This window comes from Falco peregrinus, chromosome 12 (assembly GCF_023634155.1).
Source record: "Falco peregrinus isolate bFalPer1 chromosome 12, bFalPer1.pri, whole genome shotgun sequence".
Classification (NCBI taxonomy): domain Eukaryota; kingdom Metazoa; phylum Chordata; class Aves; order Falconiformes; family Falconidae; genus Falco; species Falco peregrinus.
Window position 1 is genome coordinate 19,064,670 of NC_073732.1, and position 23,724 is coordinate 19,088,393.

Below are 23,724 nucleotides of genomic sequence, written 5' to 3' on the forward strand. Positions count from 1 at the left end.
ATTAAGCCAGCAGGGTTTTAATCCATCCTCACTGCTCCTTTCCTGCTTTTTTTCTGCTTCTCCATCTGTGCAAGAGGAATTAACGCACATCTTGGGAGTGGATTAGACTGCTCAAACCATGACCTCCTCATCTGTGCCTTCTGGAGATGGGAAGCGTTTGTCCAGTCCCTTTGCTGGCTCTCCAGTTTGGGCAGGGATTGTGAGTGCCAGCTGCCAGCAAAGACGCGGCAATGTGCTGCCTTTCACCCTGTGGGACAGCCCTTTGCTGAGGCTGCGCGTCACTGGAGCAACCAGCACAGCCAGCAGGGTGGAGTGAGCCTGCTTTCCGGGTTTTGGTCTTCCAGCACTGTTCATTTGCCTTTTGCTGATGCCTGGCAAGTGTTGGTGAGCCTTGCTGTGCTGTTTTCAGTGAGTTTGGGCAGCTGTTGGCACACCAAGGAGCACAGCTGGGAGCACAGAGTACCTATTTCTCCAAACCCCAGTGTGCTGCAACTGGATGGCAGTGCCTGGGCTGCTTGGCAGTCTGGAGTAATGGGTCACAGCTCCACATCCCACGCTTGCATCCTCTTCAATTCTCCGTGAGTTGGGGACTGGCTTGGGGACCCTTCAGAGCTGTTGGCGGGATCCCACCTCTGTGTACTCTGTTAGTTACTTATAAGCTACTTCTTTTTTAATGCATAGTTTTCCTTGTTCTCATATTTGTTCTTTTATTCTTTTTCTGTTGGATTCTTTTTCTCTTCAAACATAAATTATTCACTGTTTTGTTACTACTTTTTTTTTTTTTTTTTTAAAGCACAATATGTGTCAAACTATCTTAGATATAGCCTGGAAGGGGAAATTAATAGCATGAACTACTTGTAAGATGTCTTTGTGTTAAATGAGAGTGGTTAAAACATTGTCATTGGATAGAAAAGAAAATGAGCTTGTTAAAGCCCATTTTGCCATTAAATTTGATTTATCAAAAGATGTTATTAATTGAATCTGGTGAATTTACAAGTTGTTTTGATTGCAGACTCAATGCCCAGTGACATTTAAAGTAGAAAGAATAAATTTTCCCTCCAAAGAAAACTGATTTTTTTTTACTGTTGGGGGAAAAAAATTATCAGTGGCTCCCTCCACTGTGAAAACTGATAATAACGTGGCTGTTTGTGTAATGCGGGAACATGACATTGTGGCAGAACTATAAAGCTTGAAGTGATGTTGAAATATTATGTACCTAATTAAAAAGCAACAGTAACATTTGGGAGGCAGCATGTTTGATGTATTTCACTTTCATCTGTTAGAAATCTCTGGCATAGGTTGTGATTCTTTCAGAGCATTATAAAGAAGTTCAAGTTATGTATTTCTTTAGAAATAAGTGAACTGGTGGAAATGTCTGCTGGAAACACAACACAGCAGGGAGGAAACAGTCCAGGAGGTTCCTGGAGTGTGTGGAAGAACTTCCTGACCCAGCCGGTGAGGGAGCCGGCTAGGGAAGGTGCCCACTGGCTCTGTTGTTTGTGAACAGAGAAGGACTTGGGGGTGATGTGGTGGTTGGAGGCCGTCTTGGGCATAGTGGTCACAAAATCGTACAGTTCCCAGTTCCTGGAGAAGGAAGGAGTGGGATCAGCACAACTGCTACCTTGGACGTCTGGAATGCAGACTTTGGCCAGTTTAGGAGGCTGTTTGACAGAGCCCCTTGGGAGACAGTCCTGGAGGGCAGAGGAGTCCTGGAAGGCTGGACGTTCTTCAGGAAGGAAATCTTAAAGGCACAGGAGCAGGCTGTGCCCGTGTGCCGAAAGACGAGCCAGCAGGGGAGAAGATGGTCCTGGCTGAACAGAGAGCTTTGGCTGGAACTCAGGGGAAAATAGGAGAGTTTATGACCTCTGGAAGAAGAGCAGGCAACTCAGGAGGGCTAGAAGGTGTCGTGAGGTTGTGCAGGGAGAAAATCAGAAGAGGCCAAAGCCCAACTAGAACTTAATCTGGCTACTGCCATAAAAACAATAAAAAATATTTCTATAATTACACTAGCAACAAAAGGAGAGCTAAGGAGAATCTCCATCCTTTAGTGGATGCTGGGGGGAAACAGTGTCAAAGGCTGAGTTAATGCCACCTTTGCCTCAGTCTTTAACAGTAAGACCAGTTGTTCCCCAGGTACCCAGGCCCCTGAGCTGGGAGACGAGTACAGGGAGCAGAATGAAGCCCCCATAATGCAAGGGGAAGTGGCCACTGACCTGCTACACCACTTAGATGCACGCCAGTCTATGGGGCTGGGTGGGATCCACCTAAGGGTGCTGGTGGAAGTGCCCACTGAGCCAGTCTCCATCATTTATCAGCAGTGCTGGCTCACTGGGGAGGTCCCAGTTGACTAGAAATTGGCAAATGTGGTGTCCGTCTGCAAGAAGGGCTGGAAGGAGGATCTGGAGAGCTACAGGCCTGTCAGTCTGACCTCGGTGCTGGGGAAGGTTATGGAGCAGATCATCGTGAGTGCCGTCATGTGGCATGTACAGGACAGCCAGGTGGTCAGACCCAGTCACCACAGGTTTATGAAGGGCAGGTCCTGCTTGACTAACCTGATCTCCTTCTGCGGCAAGGTGACCTGCTTCGTGGATGAGGGGAGGGCTGTGGATGTTGTCTTCCTGGACTTCAGTAGAGCCTTTGACACCATTTCCCACAGCATTCTCCTGGAGGAACTGGCTGCTCGTGGCTCGGACGGGTGTACTTTCTGCTGGGTAAAAAACTGGCTGGATGGCCGAGCCCAGAGAGTGATGGTGAATGGTGTTACATCCAGTTGGTGGCTGGTCACAGGTGGTGTTCTCCAGGGCTCAGTACTGGGGCCAGTTCTGTTTAATATCTTTATCGGTGATCTGGGCGAGGGGATCGAGTGCACCCTCAGTAAGGTTGCAGACGACACCAGGCTGGGTGGGAGCGTTGATCTGCTGGAGGGCAGGAAGGCTCTGCAGAGGGGTCTGGACAGGCTGGATCGATGGGCCAAGGCCACCTGTGTGAGGTGTCAGGTCCTGCGCTTGGGTCACACCAACCCCACGCAGCGCTGCGGGCTGGGGGCAGAGTGGCTGGGAAGCTGCCTGGTGGGAAAGGACCTGGGGGTGCTGGTCAACAGCCGGCTGAACGTGAGCCAGCAGCGTGCCCAGGTGGCCAAGGAGGCCAACAGCGTCCCGGCTTGTATCAGAAACAGTGTGGCCAGCAGGACCAGGGCAGTGACCGTACCCCTGTACCGGGCACTGGTGGGGCTGCACCTTGAACCCTGTGTTCAGTTTTGGGCCCCTCACGACAAGAAGGACACTGAGGTGCTGGAGCGTGTCCAAAGGGCAACGGAGCTGGTGGAGGTCTAGAGCACAAGTGTTACAAGGAGCAGCTGAGGAACTGGGGTGGTTTAGCCTGGGGAAAAGGAGGCTCAGGGGAGACCTTATCGCTCTCTACAACTACCTGAAAGGAGGTTGTAGTGAGGTGGTTGTTGATCTCTTCTCCCAAGTAACAAGCGATAGGACAAGAGGAGACAGCCTCAAGTTGTGCTGGGGAGGTTTAGATTGGATATTTGGAAAAATTTCTTCACCAAAAGAGTTGTCAAGCATTGGAGCAGGCTGCCCAGGGAGGTGGTAGAATCACCATCCCTGGAGGTATGTAAAAGACAAATAGATGTGGCACTGAGGGACATGGTTTAGTGGTGGACTTGGCAGTGCTAAGTTAGCAGTTGGACTCGGTGATCTTAAAGGTCTTTTCTATCCTAAATAATTTTATGATTCTATGATATGTATCTGAATATTTTTTTTTTACTGATTAAAATGTGAATTGGGGGATGAAATAGCTGAGTGCGCATGGGAGAGCCTGTTCTGCCCTTGTCTTCTCACCTCCAGCCTGCCAGTCGTGGCTGTGGGCATAGGCAGTTGTAGCCTGGCAGCAGGAGGGAGCTGCTGGCCCTCTCCCCACCCCGTTGCCAAGCCTGAGCTCTACCTCCTGTTGGGTGCAAACACCTGCCTTGGGAAAGTCTCCTTTTCCTCTGAAGTCCTGGACCCAGCTCTGACTGCCTTCTCTCCCTTCTGCAGGGTGGTGAAAGAAGAGATCTCTGATGACAATGCCAAGCTTCCCTGCTTCAACGGCCGGGTGGTGTCCTGGGTAAGCAAGCCCCTTGCTTCGGTATCTCGCTGCCTGTTTCTGCCCTTTCTGAAAACCACCGTTAGGTTGCATAGTGCCAAGTAAGGCACAGGGACGGCTCCATACTGTCGGCGTGCTGACTGCGATCGAAGCTGATGAGCTGGATTACCACACTCCAGTCCCTCAGATGGAGAGGGTGCTGCGTGGTGCTGGGTCCCCCATGCCGGGAAAGATGTGAGATGCCTCTGTGGAGAACTCGCAGTAACTGATGCCTGGCAGAGGTGGTGGTCCTGGCCTGTCAGCAGCGTAACTCGTGTGCCCCTATGGCAGGGTCAGCTTTCCAAGGAAAGTCCCGCTCCTGTGACTGGTGCAAAGGGCTTAAGTGACTTTAGTGCTGGTGAAGCGGACTGGATTTGACTGCCCTGAAGACTGAAGGTACTGCCTGGGCAGCTGCAGGACAAGCTTCTCCCTCTGTGCCGTGCCATGCACACGCTCTGTCCCCTGCCCGCATGCCTCCCTTTGCCCCCAAGGGGACCCTCTGTTCGTGTGGGGAGGTGGTGTTCAGCCTCCATAGCCCGTCATCCCTTTTTCCCCCTCTGCTGAGCTGCAGTTTGTGCTGATGAGGGTGCGTGGATCTACACCAGGAGCAGAACCAAGACCCAAGTGCCTTTTTCCAGAGGCCACCAAATAGCCCCTAAACAGCAAAAATCCTCAGTAAATCAGGCTAGGTGGGATGCAGTGCTGCATTTGTCCCTTCACCAAACAGCTAGATCTGGGCCAGGAGCCGTGAAAACACTGTGTTTTGGGAGGGAGGGTGTGGGTGACAGGACCGGGTGAGCAGGCGCTCTGCTGCCATACTGGTTGCCCATGGGACACTGGCCAGGGGAGCAGCATGGCCAGTAGGGTCCTGCCCTGCACCAGGAGGAGAGGGTGCACAGGGCTCCCACACCAAGAGCCGGCAGCCAGGCGCCTGCGGTCCTGCCTCTAGCAGCTAGCCAGGCCGGTCGGAAAACAGCCCGTCCAGCGCTTGGCCACCATCCCTGCTGCTGCTGCATCTGCCCTGAGACACCTCCCCACCTGTCCCTTTCCAGCTGCCTTTTGTTTTCACGTGCTATATGGGGAATCCCAGTCTCTGAACCTTTTCCATTGCTCTTTTTCTACCTGACGTGCTTTTCCTTGTCATCCACGCATCCATGCAGCTGCTAGCTTTCTTTATTGGGGCTCTCTGGTTGCTCAGTGTGAGCAGCATGGGTCCGATGCAGCTCTGCTGTGACCAGGGCACTGTGCTGCTGCCCTGGTGTGCTGGCTCCTCGCAGGGAACTTGTGCCTGGAGTTAGCACTGCTACTGGCTCTTGTGCACAAGGGGTGACGGCAGTCTGAGTCCTTTATGCACAGCTGATGATCCCTTTTTCTCTCTCTGCTGAGAGTATCCTTGTCCATGGGTGGTTTGGGGGCTGAGGGGGCAGCACTTGTTTCGCTGCTTCTGCCAGACAGGCTGGGGATGCAGCTATTTTAGGAACTTGGTAGTAATTTTAGCTAGAGGGAAAGATGGGGGCATGGATCCAAGTGAATATTTCCTGACAGTGCAAGAGGCAGGAAAAGTGCAGGGTGGTTATCAAAACCTTCCCTGGAGGAAATCCCAGCCCCAGGAGTGTTGGTGGAAGGCAGCATCAGTCCCCAAGCTTGGGAACACCCCCGCTCCTCTCCTCCTCGCTGCTGTTTGACAGCTGCCTGTGGCTATTTCCCTCTGTCCAGATCTATTTGCCTGGTCTTGCCTTGAGATCTCCAAGCATAGAGTGTTGTATGACTTTTCCTTAGGCAATGCTGGCCACTTTCAGCATCTCTTCTCCCCTGTGCTCCCAGGCAATGGCTGCCAGAGCAGGGATGTGGCCCTCAGGGAGTGGGATGTGTCCTGGGAAGACAAGTCACCAGGAAGGTGCCAGGAGCAGAGCCGGGCATGTGCCTGGGGCTTTCTGGAGGGAGGGAAGCTGAGCTGAGTGTGAGACACTGAGTGTGAGCTGGTTAGACAGTTGCGAGAGCAGGAGCCGTTGGGCTTGTCCTGGGGCTTGTGAGACAGGCTCTGCAGCTTTTGACACCCCAGGGTGCTTTCTGCCCTGTCTGCTGCCTTGGCTGTGGCTTTTTCAGGGCTGCTCTGTCTTCCTTGCCCAGCTGCACCCGTTTCTGTTCCCCATGCCTCTCTGGCAGCAGACTTTTCTCTCTGTGCCCTAATGATGATCTGTGGAATCCGTCCCCCCTTCATTAAGGTTTCCGCAGTTCCGAAAGATGGGCAGGGCACAGCTCTGTGTTTCATCAGTGATTCTGGGAAGCACTCAAGACCTGTGAAAATGGGCTGTGCCTCCAGCACCTGGGTTGGCATCTGCTTCTGCCTCCATGTGGATGTGATCCCCTCGCCAGCAAGCAGCAGAGCTGCCTCTGCATTTACGCTGGGCATTATGGCTTGGGCAGCAGCTCTTGGCTCCTTTCCAGGCTGTGGTTCATGATCCTTCTGTCCAGACCCACAGTCAGGCATCCCTCATCTCTGTTGGATCAGACCTCTTCTGTGATGGCTGATGGCTTGGCAGTTGTTTCAAGTACACAGGCTGAGGCTTGACCCCTGTCCTGGTCTCCTCACTGTGCTGGACTGGCTCCAGGTGACCCACAGCCTGTTTAGTCTGGGGCAGATCAGGGTGCTGGGCCCTGCAGTCCCTCCCTGACACTGGGAGAGAGCCACCCTCCCTGCTTGCCCATGCCATACAGCAGACAGGTGTGGGGCAGATGTGAAAAGCACATTGGAAGGTCCTTAAAGATGGAACTTGATCTTCCCTTACACGTGAGCTCTAGCTTGTCCCTGGGGATTTGCTCCCTGGTCGAGGTGGGACTCCTTTCTGGACCTTGTTACCTCCACTCTGAGGGTCCCCAAATGTCTCTTGCAAGGAAAAGGCTTTTTGTTGCTTTCCTGCCCAGCCCTGTTGGGATTAGCCCTGCTCAGCCCAGCTTGAAAGTGGGGAGAGTGCAAACCTGCATAGGGAGTGATTTTGGGGAAACCACTTTCCACTGAGCTTATTTGAGCCATCTTCTCTTTCATCCCACTGGTGAGCGCATTCCTCTCAGGAGAGGCTCCACCTCATTCCTTGAGCCCTGAAGTTGGTGGTTTATCTTAGAGCCAGAGGCACAGATGTAGGTGTGTCTGGGCTGCCCCAGACCATGGCTGGTATAAAGAGTTCCTGGGGTTTGACCCTTTCCTGAATTTCTGCACTGAGGAAACTGTTGAGCCTTCCAGAGGTTGGCTGGAGATTGTGCCCAAGCCAGTTCTTTGGGCACAACCTGAAAGATTGCAAAGTGCATGTGGAAGCCAGAAAAAGAGCATGTTGAAGTCTTATTTCAGTGCCAGCCTCAGCCCTGAACTCTGTTACCCCCAGCTCCTGTGGGCTGGGAAGGTGAAAGTCCTGCTGGGACCCACAGCTTGCAGGGGGAGGTGTAGGGGCTGGTAACGCTGAGAAAAGGAATGACTGACAGCTGCCTCTTCTGATGTAAGAAGAACTAGGGGAATCCACTCTTTGCTACAGGACGTGTGCTAAATGTTACCTGAGTGTACAAATTGTGCAGTGTGGGTGTACAGATGATGTCAAAATCTCCAAGCAGGGCTGTCAGCCACCCGGACTTCACTGCTGGGTCAGGAATTCCTGAGCCACAAATAGTCAGTGTCTGGGAAGGCGTTAAGGGGGAGTGTTGCTGCATGCTTGGCCTGTTCCATACCTGCTCCTGGGCATCTGCTGTTGTCCACTGTCAGAGATGAGGTCCTGGGCCAGGCAGGCATTTGGCCAGCTCATTTGGCCACTCTTGTAAGCATTTTCCCAGTGCCTCAGCCATTTCATTCTCTGTCTGTCGTCCCTCCAGCTGGTGTCTGCAGAGGGTTCCCATTCAGATGCTGGCTCGGTCTGTGCCGATAACCAAACGGAGCTGCCACCCTCCATGGAGCGCACGGGAGGAATTGGAGACTCTAGGCCCCCCTCTTTCCAGTAAGTTATCTGGACACTTGTCCTTATTTCTGAGGGACCCACACTGACTTTGCTGTAAATCCAGACCAGGGACTGGGACACTCTGACCCAAATTGGTAGAGATCACAGCCAGCTAAGGGGGGAGGAGGATGGGACTGGGAGCAGGTTCGAAGTGGAGCTGCATTATTCAACAAGCAAGGGCATGCTGAAAATCGTGCAAGGAAGATGGCAAAGAGCTGGCACAGTTTCCCCCAGCCCCTTGCCCTGCACTCATAGATGTGCTGTGGTTGTTCCCCACCACCTCTGCTCTTGTCCTTCAAAGAGACAGCTGGTGGCTGGAGGCTTACGCTGGCCAGCATAGAGGTAGGGAGAGCCTGCTTTAGGTTGCTCCCTGTTGGACATATTTGTTGCTTTTATCTTATCACAGCCCTAACACTGGGGGGAGTCGGGAAAACTTGGACAATGAGACAGAGACAGACTCGGTGGTGTCATCGCAAAGGGAACGACCTCGTCGGACAGATGGGCCTGAGCATGGTGAGTGTTGGTAACATGGCAAGAGCTCTGCAGGGCATGGCTGGGGCACAAAGGGGGCACCAGCTCCATAAATGGGGCAGCTCTGCTCTGCAGAACCTTCCCACCTTAGAAGGGCTGTTCAGTGATCTGAGGCCGTAGCCTCACGTTGGAGGCAGGAGCTGTGTTGCATCAGAGCTTGGTGTTGAAACCTTTGGGGGCAAAGGAGATGTCTCCTGTAGAAGCCTCAAGAGCAGGAGACAGCAGCGCCTCACTCCTTGGTTGAAAAGCAGAGTGCTCTAGCCTTGTCCCTTCGTGCTGCTCCTTGCTCTGCCACAGAACCAGCTGCAAGGCTTCCATGAGTTTAGCAGCATTGTTTCTAGTGGCCCATCAGCCTGCTTCCCATCCTGTGGTGATAGAAGAGGTATCCCACAGAAGATAGATCTGATCCCAGGGTGTACTTAGAGCTGGCTGGCACTCGATGGGATTGTCTGATGACCAGATTCATGCTGAGAAGGTTGCCGTGAGCCCTGCATAGGGGAGGGGATTGTTTACCTGTGACCTGTCTCAAGCACACTGAGTCTTGACTCTTCATAGCACCCAGGGTGAATGGGACAGTGAAGGGAGAGCGACGTCGAGACCTGGGCGGGTACGAGAGCTCCTCCACGCTCATGAGCAGTGAGCTGGAGACCACCAGCTTCTTCGATTCAGATGAAGATGACTCCACCAGCAGGTAGGGGAAAGCTTAGGTCCTGGAGGAACACTAGCTTCCCACTGCCTCCCAGCACAGAGATGCCTTTGCAGGGCACTGTAATCCTGTACTCCAGGGTTGTGCTCAGACCTGCCTCTGTCTCAAGTCTGGCCCAGCAGACCCCTCTGCTGTTTTCTGTCCCCCGCATACATGTTCTTCCCCTCTTCCCCTGCAGTCTTCTATTCCCTGTGCCATTTCTGTGGCTATCTTGCTGCCAGAGCCACCACCCTGGCAGCAGAAGAGCTGACTCTTGCTTTTGCCTCTAGGTTTAGCAGTTCGACAGAGCAAAGCAGTGCTTCCCGTCTAATGAGGAGGCACAAGCGACGCCGGCGGAAACAGAAGGCTCCACGCATTGAGCGGGTACCCAGGGGCTGGGTATCCTGGGGAGGGCAATGCAGGGCAAGGTGGGCTGCCTGGTGGATATCTCCACTCAATGCTGCAGGGCTGATCAGCTGTTTGCTGTGGGTATAGCTGGGGACAGGTGATGTCCAAGTGCTGAGACTTCATAAAATGCTGTAAACCTCTCCCATGCCAATGTAGCCTCAAGAGCTGGGACTGTAGACCTTGTCCTGGCTGTGGAGAGGTCATAAGAACCATGGCTGATGCCCTCTGGCTCTGCAAAGCTCCCGGCATAAGGCTGGAGTTGTGGGTGGTGGCTGTGGTGTGCCACAGGGAGTGACAGGGAGCACAAGTCGAGGGAGCTGGGGCTGGGAATGTTACTGAGGCAGAGGAGGATATCTCATGTTTCACTTGTGTTCCAGTCATCGTCCTTCAGCAGCATCACAGACTCCACCATGTCCCTGAACATCATCACAGTCACGCTGAACATGGGTGAGTGGGTGGTCTGCATGGAGCCTGTAGTCCTTCCAGAGTGAGATGGGGTGGCGGAGAGGGAACTGGGAAGCGGGCAAAGAGAACACATGTGGGGAGGAGTGAGGAGATGGATTCTGTAGGCTTGTCTTGAAGCACTAGTCTTTCAAGAGTTTCTCTGTGTCCCTGACATCTCTCTGGGACAGGAGTGCAAGCGACCAACATTAGAACGTGGTTTGTCTGAGGTTAGGGCTGCTTGTGGCAGCTGCTTTATGATGTCTTACTTCTTTCTCCTTCCATCGCTGCAGAGAAATACAACTTCCTGGGCATTTCTATTGTGGGACAGAGCAATGAGCGTGGGGATGGAGGCATTTACATTGGCTCTATCATGAAGGGCGGTGCTGTGGCAGCTGATGGCAGGATTGAGCCAGGAGACATGCTCTTGCAGGTACTTCACGCCCACATACCTCCATCTTTGGGCCTGGGAAAGCAGTAAGAAAAGACCCAGAAGCCTCCCTGTGCACTTTGGCAGGCTAAACCCAGGAAGCTGCACTTGAAAGAGGGAAGCTGAGTCACTGCTGAGCTGAGTGGGGAGCTCGGCTTCTGGTCACATCTCTGAGACTCACCTTTTTGTGCTGTTTGCAGGTAAATGACATCAACTTTGAGAACATGAGCAACGATGACGCTGTGCGGGTGCTGAGGGAGATTGTACACAAGCCGGGGTGAGTAGTCGGGTTGTTCCTTACCTCTGTGGGCAGCTGTACAGTGTGTGCTTGGGGTTGGGGGTGTGTGTTGTGTCTTCCAGCCACCTCTGCCAGTGGCACTGCAGATTCTTGGAACTTTTGGTGGTTTTGGTGTTACTTTGATTCCTGGGTTTTCATGCTTGAAGCAAAAATTGAAGCCAACAGAATGGTGGTGAATTGGGGTCTGTGCCCCTTTTTTGTGGGGATGTCATGTTATTAGGGTCATCAGCAACCCTCAGCAGGGTCACATCATTTTGTCCATGCCACTAAGAAAATCCATAGCTGGAGGGGAACAATGGCACTTTACTGGCAGCTTCTCCCTGTCTTGCACAAAAGAGCTCGAATACCGTGTTGGCCTATCATGCAGAGGTTTGTGCCGCTGGGCTCTTGTTCTAACTCTTGCCTCTTTGTTGCAGGCCAATCACCCTGACGGTGGCCAAGTGCTGGGACCCCAGCCCCCGGGGCTGCTTCTCGTTACCCAGGAGTAAGTGGATAGCTGACCCACCCTTAACGCTGGTGCCCAGCTCATGTGAGAGCCCTGCCTTAAGCACTTACTTGGTTGTTGTCTTGTTCCTCCCCTGTGTGTGTGAGATCCCATGTGGCACTGAATTGGGGTTGGATGGGGTTTCAGCTCTCCTGCTAGGAGGCTACTATGTCCTATTCTCAGGCCAAAAAGCCCATAAGCCCAGCCCTCCTTCCCACATCACGCTGGGGACGCGTTTCACTGGGGCAGGGGGGTCACTTGCTCGGGGCGCCAGAGGAAAGAGAAACCCCTCCTTGAGCCATAGGGGGATCTCTCCCTCTGCACCTCTCCTGCTGACCCTTCCTCTCTTCTTTCTCTCCCAGTTGCTCCCCAGCGGATCTGGGCTGGGCCAGACTCTCCATGCTCCGATCCGGGTGAGTCCCGGCAGATGCTGGGGACGGAATGGGCTGTGCTGAGTCCCTGTCCTTCCCCAGAGGTTGATTGGATGAGGGGATAATTTCTTATAGCTACTAACTGACTCTTTCTTCAATGCAGGTGAGCCCATCCGGCCCATCGACCCGGCAGCCTGGGTGTCTCACACAGCAGCGATGACTGGCACCTACCCAGCGTACGGTATGAGTCCATCCATGAGCACAATCACTTCCACCAGCTCCTCCATCACCAGCTCCATCCCAGAGACCGAACGTAAGTCCTTGTGCCTCCGTGCTCCACCCGCTGCACGGCTTCCTCACCTTCACTGTGCTGTAAAGGGAGCAATACATCTGCTTGGGGACAGCTGGGATGGGCAAGATGTGCCCTGCCAAGGGACTAGGAGGGAGGGAGCTCTCACCAGGCAGGCATCCGGATCAGTGGGAGTTCTGCCTGCATGAATTAATACTCCATTTTTCAGCCTTCTGTGTAAGGGGAGTAGAAGAGCCTGGGTATGATCCAGGAGCTGTGGCAGGTGCAGAGGGAAGGCTCAGAGCAGTCAGGGGTTATCGGCTGAGACTGCGGGGCTGGAGGGGGTCAGCTTGTCCCTAGAGCAATTGCCCTCCCAGACAGCAGATAGGGCAGGGTGGAGGAGGCAGCTGGGAGCACAGTGCCTTGCAGTGGGGCAGAGTCCTACTGAGCACAAGGCTCTTGGCTGCTTTCTGAAGGTTTTGGGCGATTCTAGGTTACAGAACCCTGAAGCCAAGGGTCTGGAGAGCTCAAACGGGGCAAAAAGCCAGGAGTTTGTTACAGGTTTGTGAGGAGCAGAGAGTTCTCTTGCTGGGCTGCATGGGCTCAGTTGGCAGCTTTTGGATCTCAGCTGCTTGGGACTGGCTGGAAGGAGGAAGACTCTAGCCTGGGTTTGGCACAAGAGGAAATGGCTGACACGTGAACGGTACCATCGGAAGGCTGGAAGGGGGGTTACACAGCATGCGCCCCAGGGCTGTCTGCAATGTATTGTTCCCTGGCCCATTCTTCCTGTGTGTGATGCTTCCATGTGGCTCTGTTGTCTTTTCTGGCCTCTCTCATCTCTGCCTCCCTTCCTTCATTTACACCACAGGCCTGGATGATTTTCACCTGTCCATCCACAGCGACATGGCCACCATTGTTAAAGCCATGGCCTCACCAGAGTCAGGCCTGGAGGTGCGTGACCGCATGTGGCTGAAGATCACCATCCCCAATGCCTTCATTGGTAAGAGACTGTGCTGCTTGCAGCAGAGGCAGGGGCTGGGGAATGGGTGGCCTGTTTTCCAAGCAGATGCCCAAGGCAGCATCGCTGTCACCATAAACTAACTGTTGACCAGGCCAGAATCACAAATTTAACCTGTGGCTGTGCAGTCTGTTTTCATCTTTTCGCCCACTTTATCTTGGCTCCAGTGTGGCCCACTGCCTCAAGTGCCACTGTCTTCCTCTGTCTTGCTGTATTTAACTGTGATGTTTGGTGGCAGGTTCGGATGTGGTGGATTGGCTCTATCACCATGTGGAAGGCTTTACAGACCGTCGTGAATCCCGCAAATATGCCAGCAATCTGCTGAAGGCTGGCTACATCCGACATACCGTGAACAAGATCACCTTCTCGGAGCAGTGCTATTATATCTTCGGGGACCTCTGTGGAAGTATGGCACTTGGCATGGGTGGGAGGGAGAGGATGAAGGGGTAGAGGACTTGCAGAGCCCTGCCAACACCATGGGGACATAGCTACAGCCATTGCCCATCAGGCTGAGCCCCTTGTTTTACAGATTCTGTTAGAGAGCGATGAAGAATATCGCAGCTCCCTTGTCGTGCTGCTGGGGTAGTGAATTTGGAAGCAGTGTTGACAGTGCCACCTACTATATGATCTTTCTCCTAGGCAGCTATAGCAGAGTCTTAGTCTTTACTGTCTTCAGGCTCTAAACATCCAATGCTGGCAAGGGGGGTGGTGCTCAGACAACTGGGTTCTGTTCAAATAATGAGGCATGGGGGAAGTAATTGGCAGGGTGAGATGTAGCTCTGATGTGGTCCTTTCCCACCAAACTGGTCTCTGTATTAGAGTGGCAGCTCAGACTCACACAGCCTGGCTTGCTGTCCAGCCAGGAAGCACAAATGGTTGCGTTGACTAGCAGGGAGGGTGCCAACTTCTTGTGTCTCCTTGCGTACCCGATCCTTGTTCATCAGCAGGGGTGGACAGGGAGCTTCTTCATCACAGCTGGCTGTCTTTCCACTTGGATTAACCCCTCTTCTCTACTTTCTTGTAGACATGGCTAATCTATCTCTTCATGATCATGATGGCTCCAGCGGTGCCTCCGATCAGGACACTTTGGCTCCGCTCCCCCACCCAGGAGCTGCACCCTGGCCCATGGCTTTCCCGTATCAGTATCCACCGCCTCATCCGTACAACCCCCACCCCGGCTTCCCTGACCCAGGCTACAGCTATGGAGGGGGCAGCGCAGGCAGCCAGCACAGTGAAGGTGGGTGAAAACGACTAAAATATGCCTGCAAGTGGGCAGATGTCCTGTTCAATACAGGGAGGCAGCAGGAAAAGGCTGTTTAGGCAGGGCCCTGTGTGTGGGGAGCCAGGGCAAAAGCAGTCTCAGAAGGGTTGTGAGACTTGGAGTTGAAAGGAGACGGAGAGCCCGGACTGTGCTGGCAGATGGCTGTGCTGCAGCATGCTGTAGTCCTCTCTCGGCCAGAGGAGCATCCTTTCTGCCTGGCTTGTCAGAGCTGTCACCTAACCTTGCCTCATGCGCTTCGCAGGGAGCCGGAGCAGCGGTTCCAATCGCAGCGGCAGTGAGAGGAGGAAGGAGAGAGAGAAGACTGGGGAGTCCAAGTCAGGCGGCAGCGGAAGCGAGTCGGACCACACCACAAGGAGCAGCATGCGGCGTGAGCGCGCAGCCAGCGAGCGCTCGGTGCCAGCCAGCCAGCACAGCCAGCGTAGCCAGCACTCTCTGGCTCACAGCATCCGCAGCCACCACAGCCAGCAGTCATATGGGCCTCCCGGCCTCCCCCCTCTCTTCAGCCCCCCCATGTTGCTGATGCCTCCACCACCTTCAGCCATGGGGCCCCCAGGGGCACCGCCGGGCCGTGACCTGGCCTCTGTGCCCCCCGAACTGACAGCCAGTAGACAGTCCTTCCGAATGGCCATGGGCAACCCCAGTGAGTTCTTTGTGGATGTAATGTGAAGCGCCCATCCCCTGTCTGTCTGCTGCCCCTCCTTCCCCACTCCATCCCCGTCGTTTGTCTCCTAGGACCAGCCCTGGCTTCACCCCTTGTTTTTTGGGTTTTGTTTTTTTGGTTTGTTTTGTTTGGTTTTTTTTTTTGGTCTTGATAACGAAAAGAAAAAAAAGGGAAAAAAATAATAAATGGAACTAAACCTTGATTCTAATCCCTCCTCGAGCGGGGTGGACGGGCCTGGCAGGCCTGCTGGGTGCTGCCAGCCCATCCCGCCAGCAGACTTGTGTATTGCCAATGGTAATTCCCTCCTTCCATCCTCTCTAACCCCATTAATCCGCATCCGTCCCAGCACCCTGTGCTGCTTGCCCGTGTGTCGCTGCTGCCTCGGTCCTTCCACCCTAAACATCTCTTCTTTCTTTTCACCCTTTTGTGTTTCTTCTATCAAGCAGCAAAGAATTACGGGGTGTTTGACTTTCTCTGAGCCTGCCGCCCATGGGGGGGAGAGCTGGAGCATGGTGTGGCCCGACAGGAGGACACGGAGCTCCAGGGGCGCTGGGCACGCATGGCGCTGAAGATGGCTTCTTTCCTCCCCCTTGCGGAAGACGCCCTGCCCTTCCCGCAGCCCTGAGAGGGGAGCAGGGACCAGCCTTACATATGCGTTTCAAATTCCATTGTAGTTGCCTTTTGGCTAATGCATGAATGTTCCAGGGCTTCAGTGCCTCCGGGGAGTGGAGCGATATGCTGCCTCTTCCCTCTTGCTTCCCTCCTCTTGCCCACATACTGGGCCAGGTCTGAGCCCATGGCAGGACCCTCCTTAACCTTGCCCAGGCTGGAGTCTCAGACTGGGGCTGTACCGCTGCATTCAGCCCGGAGCGGCAGTAGGTGCCTGTACAACTCGGGGCCCTGCACCACCCCTTGGGTACTCGAGGGGGATTTAAGGGCAGAGTTCTTCTCCCTCTGTCCTGCTCTTTGCCCTCCTGCCTGTGACATGCTGCTGCCAGTGCTGTATGTAGGGGCTGTCCCATGCCTGGGGGTGGTGGTGGCAGCAGCTGTGGCCTCCTGCTGTTGTGCTGCTGCTCAGCAATGTGACATCTTCAAGCGCCTGGATGGATTTTGAAGGCGAGGGAGGGGCACAATTGGTTTGTTTTCACGCATTGGGGAAACATGAAGGTCCCCAGTGTTTGTCCTATGAAGAACCAGTCTGCCTCCTGCTTCGCCCAGTGCTAGGAGTGCTGCTGGCCTGGCTGCCTCGAGGGACGGGGCTCTGGGATGGAGCTGGGATGCTTCCTCCAGGCTGTGAATGGTGTCCGGTAGCAGCACAAGCTTTCCAGGGAGGGAGGCTGCAGCCTGAACTGTGGGCTGTGGCCTCAGTGCTTGCAGATATGCCAGGACAATTGAGTCCATTTGCTTTGGTGCTCCCTGCCCTTTTTCCTTCCTCTCCTCGGTACTTGGGGACGTGCCTGAGGCTGGGGGAGCCCCCTGCCCCGGGGGCCGAGCACGGTATGGTACAGGCGTGCTTGGCCATGTGCCTCTTGGTGCTGGCACCCCGGCGCCCTCCTCCTGCACTGCTGTGGTGGCTTCCTCTGCCAGCGTTGCCTCCTCCATCTTTCTTGTCTCTGTGGGTTTTATACGCTGGAGATGAAATGTATTTTTGCTCTTCGGGGGGGTCTGCGTTGCCCCTGCAACCCCTCTGCTAGCTCTCGCGTGCCGCCATTCATCTCCCCACGACTCCCTAAAGCCTCCCCTTGCCCTCTGCCTGCCGGAGCCAGCGTGCCCGGTGCCCGTGCCCTGCCACCCTCCCATCCCGGTCCCGGCACCAGCCAGCTGCCGCCTGCCCCCACCTCCCGCTGCCACCAGCAGCCTCGCTGGCCACCCGCACGCCCTCGTCCTGCCCTGCCCGCTGGGTTTTATAAAGACGAAACCGATCTCCTTGTTTTTATTTATAAACATAGTTTTATTGGACTTCTGCCTTGTGTTGGTGGTTTTTTCCCCCCTCCCAGCCTCTTCTGCCCAGCCTTTCGCTCTGCAGCCAGGTCCCAGCGGGGTAAGGGTGCGCCGAGCCCGGGCTCCTGCTGCCACCGCCCCACCCCGGGGTGGCCCGCGGGGTGTCCGTGCGCGGGCGGCGCCCCGGGTGGTGCCAGTGCCGTGGGGAGCCCGCAGTCCCCGTGCAAGGCACACGGCGACTTAGGGCCGCGACGGGGGGAGAGGCGCCTCCCCGGCCGGGCGCGCCCCTGTGCCCCGCAGCCGCTCCCGGCGGGGACCGGGGTGGGCCCGCGCCCGCAGCTCCGGCGCTGCCTCCCGCCCCTCGCGTGGGCACCCTCCCGGACTACAGCTCCCAGCGCGCACCGCGCCGCAGGACTACAGCTCCCGGCAGGCCCTGCGCGGGGCCGCCTTCCCGCCCCGGCCCCGCCTTCCCGCCCCGGCCCCGCCTTCCCGCGTGGCGCATGCGCGGCGGCGGCGGGGCGCGGGCGGGGCATGCGCGGCGGCGGCTCTGCAGTGATAGGGGGGGCGCGGAGGGAAGGGGGGGCGGCGGCCGCCATCTTGGGCGCTGGGCAGTGAGCGGCGGCGGGCAGCGGCAGGTGAGGTGTCCCGGGCCGTTCTCCCCGCTCCCTGCTGTGGGCTGTGGCCCTGCTTCCCTTCTCTGGGTGGCTTCTTGCGGCGGGGCTGTCTCTGCGGCTGCGCCCGGGCGGTGGCCGAGCTGCCGCGGGTGGCGGCTCCCTGGGCGCTCACTGGAGGTGGGGGTCCGCGGGCCTACCCCGCGGGGCGCGGCGCGGCCCTGACAGGCTTGGGGCGGCCTCCTGCGGGGCTTGGTCCTCGCCGGTTGCCCTTGAGGGGGGCGCGGAGAGCCCCTGGGGCTGGCTGCCCCTTGCGGGGCCGTGTGGGATGGAAGCGGGGCCCCCTCGGGAGGGTTTTTCCTCAGCCCCCTGTGAGGGGATGCTGGGCGACCCCCGCCCCGCCGAGGCTGGCTCATCCGTTGGCACGTTGCTTGGGGTTGAAGGGGTTTATTAATTGTTTCTGTTAATTAACAGTCTGCCTGGAATACCTGGGGTGGCAGCCCGGTGGTGCTGAAGCAGGTGAGGGTGGGGACAGAGTTAAGCTCTGTGTGGCACAGGACGGCTGGGGAAGGCCTGCACCCATGTGCTAGGTCAGCCTGAGCAAAGGTCTTGATGTCAGGTTGGGGAGGAACTTCCCTTAAAATTATTTGCCTGTACTACTGGTACAAATGTGATTTAGCTAGGTCATGGCTTGCACCCTTTAGCTTCCTCCCTGGAGAACCTGCAGAGGCGGAACGTAGCGCTGTTGATGCTAAACGGTGCCTGTTCTGAGGCTGAAAGCAGGCTGTTATCCAAGGGCTCTTCTAGATGTGTTTCCACTTCTATTCTTCCCTGGGCTAGGTTTTTGGATTCAGTAAAGCTTCAGGAAATACAGCCTGTATTTATCACCCAGTGTAGTTGACTTCCCTCCTCACTGGGAAATTACTTGCTTTTGGTCTAGTTTTCTCCTTGTAAGCTCTGCGATTCCATGATCTGTTTTCTGCTTGCTTTAGTATGACAAAGCTGCTATCAAGTTTTAGCCTCAGGCTGCCAAAATCCGAGCCTGGAACTTTCCCAGATAGGTGAGTCTGGATGGCTTCTGCGGCTTGGAAGTCTAGGTATTACAGGTTTCTAACTGCATATGGACTCATGTGTTGTCTTGTTGGGCAACATTTGCTGAATGCTATCAGAGCTGTACCTATTATTTTTTCCTGTAGTAAAAGCTGTACTTGTCCCTGTGAGCTCTGCTTGGGGGGACAGTCTATAATCTGAAGAGATGCTGCTGAACTGCCTACCTCCATATTTTCCCTGTCAGAAGGGAGGCATCTCTTCTTCTCTGTAGGAAGTGCCATGTTACTGACATCTAGTGACAAAGATACCTGGTGTTCTTTGGGCTGCAAACTGGCCATGTTCCAGGGAGAGCATTTCAGATATCTTTGAAACGTATTATGGCTGGCTTCCTCCTCCTCCTGAGAAAGCACAATTCTGGCCTTTGAAGAGTTGAGTCTTGAGGCTGCAAAGGGTTATGCCTTGAGTTCTTTGAAGCACAGATGACTGGAAATGCACTTTGGTTTGATAGTATCTCATTGGGGTTTTTTTGATTGAATGGGAACAATCGCTAAACAAAATGGGCTTTGTAAATAAACTTCCTCTGACCCTAGCTAAACTTTCCTTGTCTCATCCCTGCATCAAGAAATGATGAAGCCAGGACTGTCTTTTGCAGCCCGTCTTGCACTGGTTTTCTAAGCTTGTTAAAGACCGTTGGAGTATTTAAAGGCTGTTCTAAGGGTTAACTGGAGGATGGACAGAAGTACAGCGAGGGGTGCTGAAATGTAATTGGTCTGTATGGCAGAGTCAGCTTTTCTCCTTTAGTGAATGACTTAGAGTCAAAAGTTACTAGTGAGCCATACATTTTTTTGATCTTGGCAGCTGAGCTGAAAGCTTGCAGGCTGAGGTGCAGAATGTGAAATCCAGTTATCAGCTGTACACTAATGGTAGAGAGAGAAACGCTGGCAAGTCAGGGCACCTAGATGATTACTGGTCTGCAGAATATAAGCTCTTATTCAGACTACAGTCCATGTCTCTAACCTCTTCTGTTAGAAGATGAATAGAATGCAAGTCACTGTTAAGGTTTCTAGCTCAAGAGTGAAAAGCAAGTAGAAGTTGTTTCAGACTGACTTTAAAACTGCCTTGGAAGAACTGGTTGTGATGGAAGAAGGCATTGGGGCTGTTCAGGTAAGGTTGGACTCAAAAATAAGGTGGAGAGGTGTGTTAAACACTGTTCCTGTGACGTTTTACCAGAGTAAGGGTGTTTTCTCATGTTTCCCTGTGTCAGTATTTATCTCTTGTTACTCTTCAGACTGGTTGTGTGCAGTGGCATGCAGAAGTAGACTCTAGGTGAGCCTGGTAAGAATTGAACGTGCTTCTCTTTCCTACCCACTGGTTATGGGGATTTATGGGATTGGGTTTAAAATAGGAATGGTTTCTCTGAAACTGATGGGCTTATCTCAGTAGCTCTTTAGCTCACGATATGCCTCTTAATTAAATTATGCAGCACGTCTTCCCCAGGATGAGGTGATTGCAGCTACTGTTGTTTAAAACCAAGTGTAGTCTGTGGCCTCCTGGAAAGCAGCTAATGCAGCCTGCTAAGCAAAGGTTAGATGCTTGGATTAGCTGGTGGGGTGATGACATCGTTGTAAGCCTTAAGCCTTTTGGTTTGATAAAGGCTAGTGCTAGTCTGAAAGAGCTGCTTTTCTGAGTAACTCCAGTTTGCCAAAGCAGCCTGACTAATCCCCTGCCTGCTTCAACTGTTGTCACTTATCCAAGATCATACTGATTTCTGGAATGCAGAAATTGTTACAGTTGGTGATTTACCCCCAGCTCTCTGGGTGAGAACTGAAGTACCTCCCTTGCTTCCTGGATGAGAACTCTAGCAGCTAATGTACCTTGAACTGCTTAGTTAGATAAGCTCATTAATGCACAGAAGTCGTACTTACTGTTAAGTCAGAACCCAAACTTTCTTTTAATAGACTACTAAATGGGTTGGTTGCTTTACACCAGCTTATTAATTGACTTGTGATTGCTGTTCCCTAGATGTGCTGTGTAGTTTTCATTCGTAAGTGATGTCTGCTATGGGAAACTTCTAGCCCCTTAAGGGGAGTGACACAGCCTAAGTAGCTGGGTCTTGGGCTCACTACTGGTCATTTTGTATTTGTTCATACGCTGTACTTGATGGCACAGGAAACTCAATGAAGCTAGCAGCTTGGCCACAGCCCCACTGTGAGACAAAATGGCCTCAGCTCTGCTGATCAAGCCTCAGTGGCTGATTTGAAGGTAGCTGACAGACCGTGTCGTACACTTATTTTCACCACCTAAAGTGCTAGACTCTTCTCTGGAGAGGTATCTCTGTAGTGAGAGTGGCACCTGCGCAGCTGGCTTAGTAAAATACAGCTGATCCCAATGGACAAATGCACTCGGTGCTATCAGTGCCTGCTAAATCCTGAGGCTGTTGGTCCTTGCGTGGTAATGTGAAACTGTAGTTACGTTGTCGGGGGCACGGTAAGTAAGTTCCTATCCCTGCTGACAGGCTGCCTCTGAGCATTTATTTTTGAGCTGCCATGGTACCACTGCACCTCTGAAGAAACAGCAGAGAATTTGACCTGCCATGATAGCAGCCACGTTTGGCTCAAGAGTTCCACAGCTTCTGCCTGCCCTGAACTTAGAGAGACTGGCATGAGAGGATACAGACAACTGCATTTGCTCTTTCCTGAGGCAAAAATACTAATATATGCCTAAAGCCTATGATGGCTCCGGTACCGTTAGGCTGTAGGCACATTGCGAATGACATTTTTTCCTACAGTACCTCATATTTATAGAGCTAGAACAAGCATCTCTTGCCTGGATGTGAAGCTGTGGTTACTGCAGCCATGTTGTCTTGTGGCGCTGCAGAAAACTGACTAACAACTCACCGTTTTTCCAAAACAATGAATTTGAGCAGATAGCTTTTTGTTTTGTTTTCATTTGTGCAAATACAGTTACAAGAGGCAGACAACTGTGTTCCAAAGTTTGTGGTATAGGTTGAAGCTAGCACTGTTCCTGATGGTGCAAGGAAGGATGTGGTGTCACCTGAAAGACTTCAGGTTATGGGACAAATGTATTGGAGAAAATTGTTTGTTTGAATGTCTGTGTGTCTGGGATTTAGGCTAGAATTCAGCTTTGTCTTTCATACCCTAATGAGCAGATGACTGTGGTACTACAGTGGTGTCTTTTTACTAGTGTGATGCTAATGGCTTCTCAAGTAGAGAGACCAGGGGAAACTAATGCGCTGGACAAAGACTGGAGAATTGGTACTGTTTGCTGTGGTGTTTCTGGAAGAGTTACTGCAGATACAAACTGCCACAGAGAGAACAAATTATGCTTGTTAGTTTGCCTTGTTTAGTCTAAGAAAGCTCTGTGCTGTATGTTGTTTGTTTTTCTACAGCTATTCTAGGTCAGAATCCACAAAGAGGGAATGGAAGTCACAAGCTGGCTTCTTACCTACTTGCAGGAAGGAGCTGCTGAGTTTCCACTCGCTAAGTGCAAGTTCAGTGCATCTTCTCACTAGGTAGCTCCCAGCTCAGCCACTTGTTGCATCCTAGAATATGTAAAGCTACTGACAGTCCAGCAACAGGATCCCGCTGCCTGAGCCTATGCTCCTGACTGCACCTGTACATTCCAAGCATGTGGCACAATGTGTGTCTGAAAGGGCACAGTCTGATGGCTTTTGGAGAACTACCTGTCTTTAGGTCAGACTTAATAAATAGAGCATTTTCATCTGTGATAGAATTGGTAGGCAAACCCGGGTTTTGAGATACTATGCTTTATTGCATCTTTATCTTTCTCTGGACTCCCTTGGTTATGGTCTGTAGCTACCCTGCTTCAGGCTGGCTTCTGGTGCTTCATCAAATATGTCATGATGTTTGAGAGGGATACTTCCTAATGCACATCTCCTGCACAGTATGAGCAGTGACATGATGACATGATTTGAGATGAGTATGCTTGATTCTTTTAAGAAGGTGCACATTACTACGTCAGTCACTGTAGGTCCAGCTAATCCTGCTGCTTTTCAGTTATGTAACTACTGAAATACATTCAAATCTATATCCCAGCATTTTTTTTACACTTTTTTTTTTAGCTGGCTGTCCTAATATTGTAACTTTGCCACAGTTGCTATGAAGGTGTATCTTAATGCTCTCATTTTCACTTGAGTGAAAGGGCATTTCCACATAGCCTTAACTCCTAGTCTGTTTGTAAACATGTGTAAATGTGTTCTGTCTGTGATGTTCTTCCTGACCCTTTTCCTTTCTATTTGTGGGTTGAAATAGAAGTATATGGGAATGCAGGTACTTGGCAGAGAGTAGGTAGTGTACTAGCCGTAGGTATTTTGTAGGAGCAACATTCAGATGTTAGATTTCACTCATACCCCAGTAGCTAGCTGCTTGAAGAATGCAGAGTGTATTGGGAGAGGACTGTTGTTCCTAAATTAAGGTGATTAGTCACCAACTGGTGTGAATTCAACATACATGTGGATTGTCTCTGTACCTTAACTAGAATAAATCCATCCATGCTATAACTAGAAAACAGGACTGTAGCTAGCAGTGTGGAGCAGGTTGCCATATGTTCAAGCTAGTGAAACAGAAGGAGTGGAGCTGCAAAGCGCTGAAAATGCAGTTGATGGACCTGTAACTCGAAGGCTTCAGCTAGAGTCATCTTGGTTTTCAGACACTTAGTGATGAACCGTTGAAGTGATGGGCTTTGCTCTTAAGCTGTGTCTTGCTATTAGCCTGAGGAAGCTCAAAAACAGTGTAGGGTAAACTCCCTAGAAAAGGCTGGCTGGAGACAAGAGCAGAATGAGTCATTGAAATCTGATTGAGCAATGCTGGGAAGCTTTCTGAGTCATGTCGCTTAATGCACAGCGAGCAGATGAACCCATCTCCTGTGGTGGATTTCTTATTCTGGGCCCTTCTGATTCCAGCAGCCGTGAGTCACTGAATGTCAGTCTCAAACTAATTTAAGCTCTGTTCCCTGCAGTTCTTAACCATTGCAAGCACTAGGATCTTTCATTTTCAAAGCCGGTCTGAAAAGAAAGCCACTCATTATTTAAAAACATGTGGAAGATCATACCAAATCTGAACTGTACTACTAT

General features: G+C 52.8%; 2 protein-coding genes across 10 annotated transcripts in view; both read left to right on the top strand.

The window, feature by feature from the left end:
* Positions 1-16,968, top strand: part of DVL3 (dishevelled segment polarity protein 3) — a 35,687-nt gene extending 18,719 nt beyond the window's left edge. The window contains exons 2-17 of one of the 6 annotated variants that reach the window (XM_055817328.1): positions 4,044-4,113; positions 7,990-8,111; positions 8,518-8,624; positions 9,198-9,333; positions 9,618-9,711; positions 10,113-10,182; positions 10,470-10,609; positions 10,807-10,883; positions 11,321-11,433; positions 11,751-11,801; positions 11,923-12,072; positions 12,917-13,048; positions 13,305-13,472; positions 14,091-14,303; positions 14,590-14,988; positions 15,456-16,968. In XM_055817328.1, coding sequence (XP_055673303.1) covers positions 4,044-4,113; positions 7,990-8,111; positions 8,518-8,624; positions 9,198-9,333; positions 9,618-9,711; positions 10,113-10,182; positions 10,470-10,609; positions 10,807-10,883; positions 11,321-11,433; positions 11,751-11,801; positions 11,923-12,072; positions 12,917-13,048; positions 13,305-13,472; positions 14,091-14,303; positions 14,590-14,988; positions 15,456-15,487 — 2,074 coding nt within the window. In that variant the 3' untranslated portion in view covers positions 15,488-16,968. Of the gene's footprint in view, positions 1-4,043; positions 4,114-7,989; positions 8,112-8,517; positions 8,625-9,197; positions 9,334-9,617; positions 9,712-10,112; positions 10,183-10,469; positions 10,610-10,806; positions 10,884-11,320; positions 11,434-11,750; positions 11,802-11,922; positions 12,073-12,916; positions 13,049-13,304; positions 13,473-14,090; positions 14,304-14,589 lie in introns of all 6 variants that reach the window. The other 5 variants (XM_055817329.1, XM_055817332.1, XM_055817331.1 and 2 more) reach the window with 5 other exon arrangements.
* Positions 16,969-17,454: 486 nt separating this feature from the next.
* The window catches only part of AP2M1 (adaptor related protein complex 2 subunit mu 1), a 29,637-nt gene continuing 23,367 nt past the window's right edge, over positions 17,455-23,724 (top strand). Inside the window, exons 1-2 of one of the 4 annotated variants that reach the window (XM_055817200.1) lie at positions 17,523-17,585; positions 18,554-18,622. The gene's annotated coding sequence lies outside the window, so the exon portion shown is untranslated. Of the gene's footprint in view, positions 17,586-18,058; positions 18,081-18,553; positions 18,623-19,749; positions 19,776-23,724 lie in introns of those variants that run through there. The other 3 variants (XM_055817199.1, XM_055817202.1, XM_055817203.1) reach the window with 3 other exon arrangements.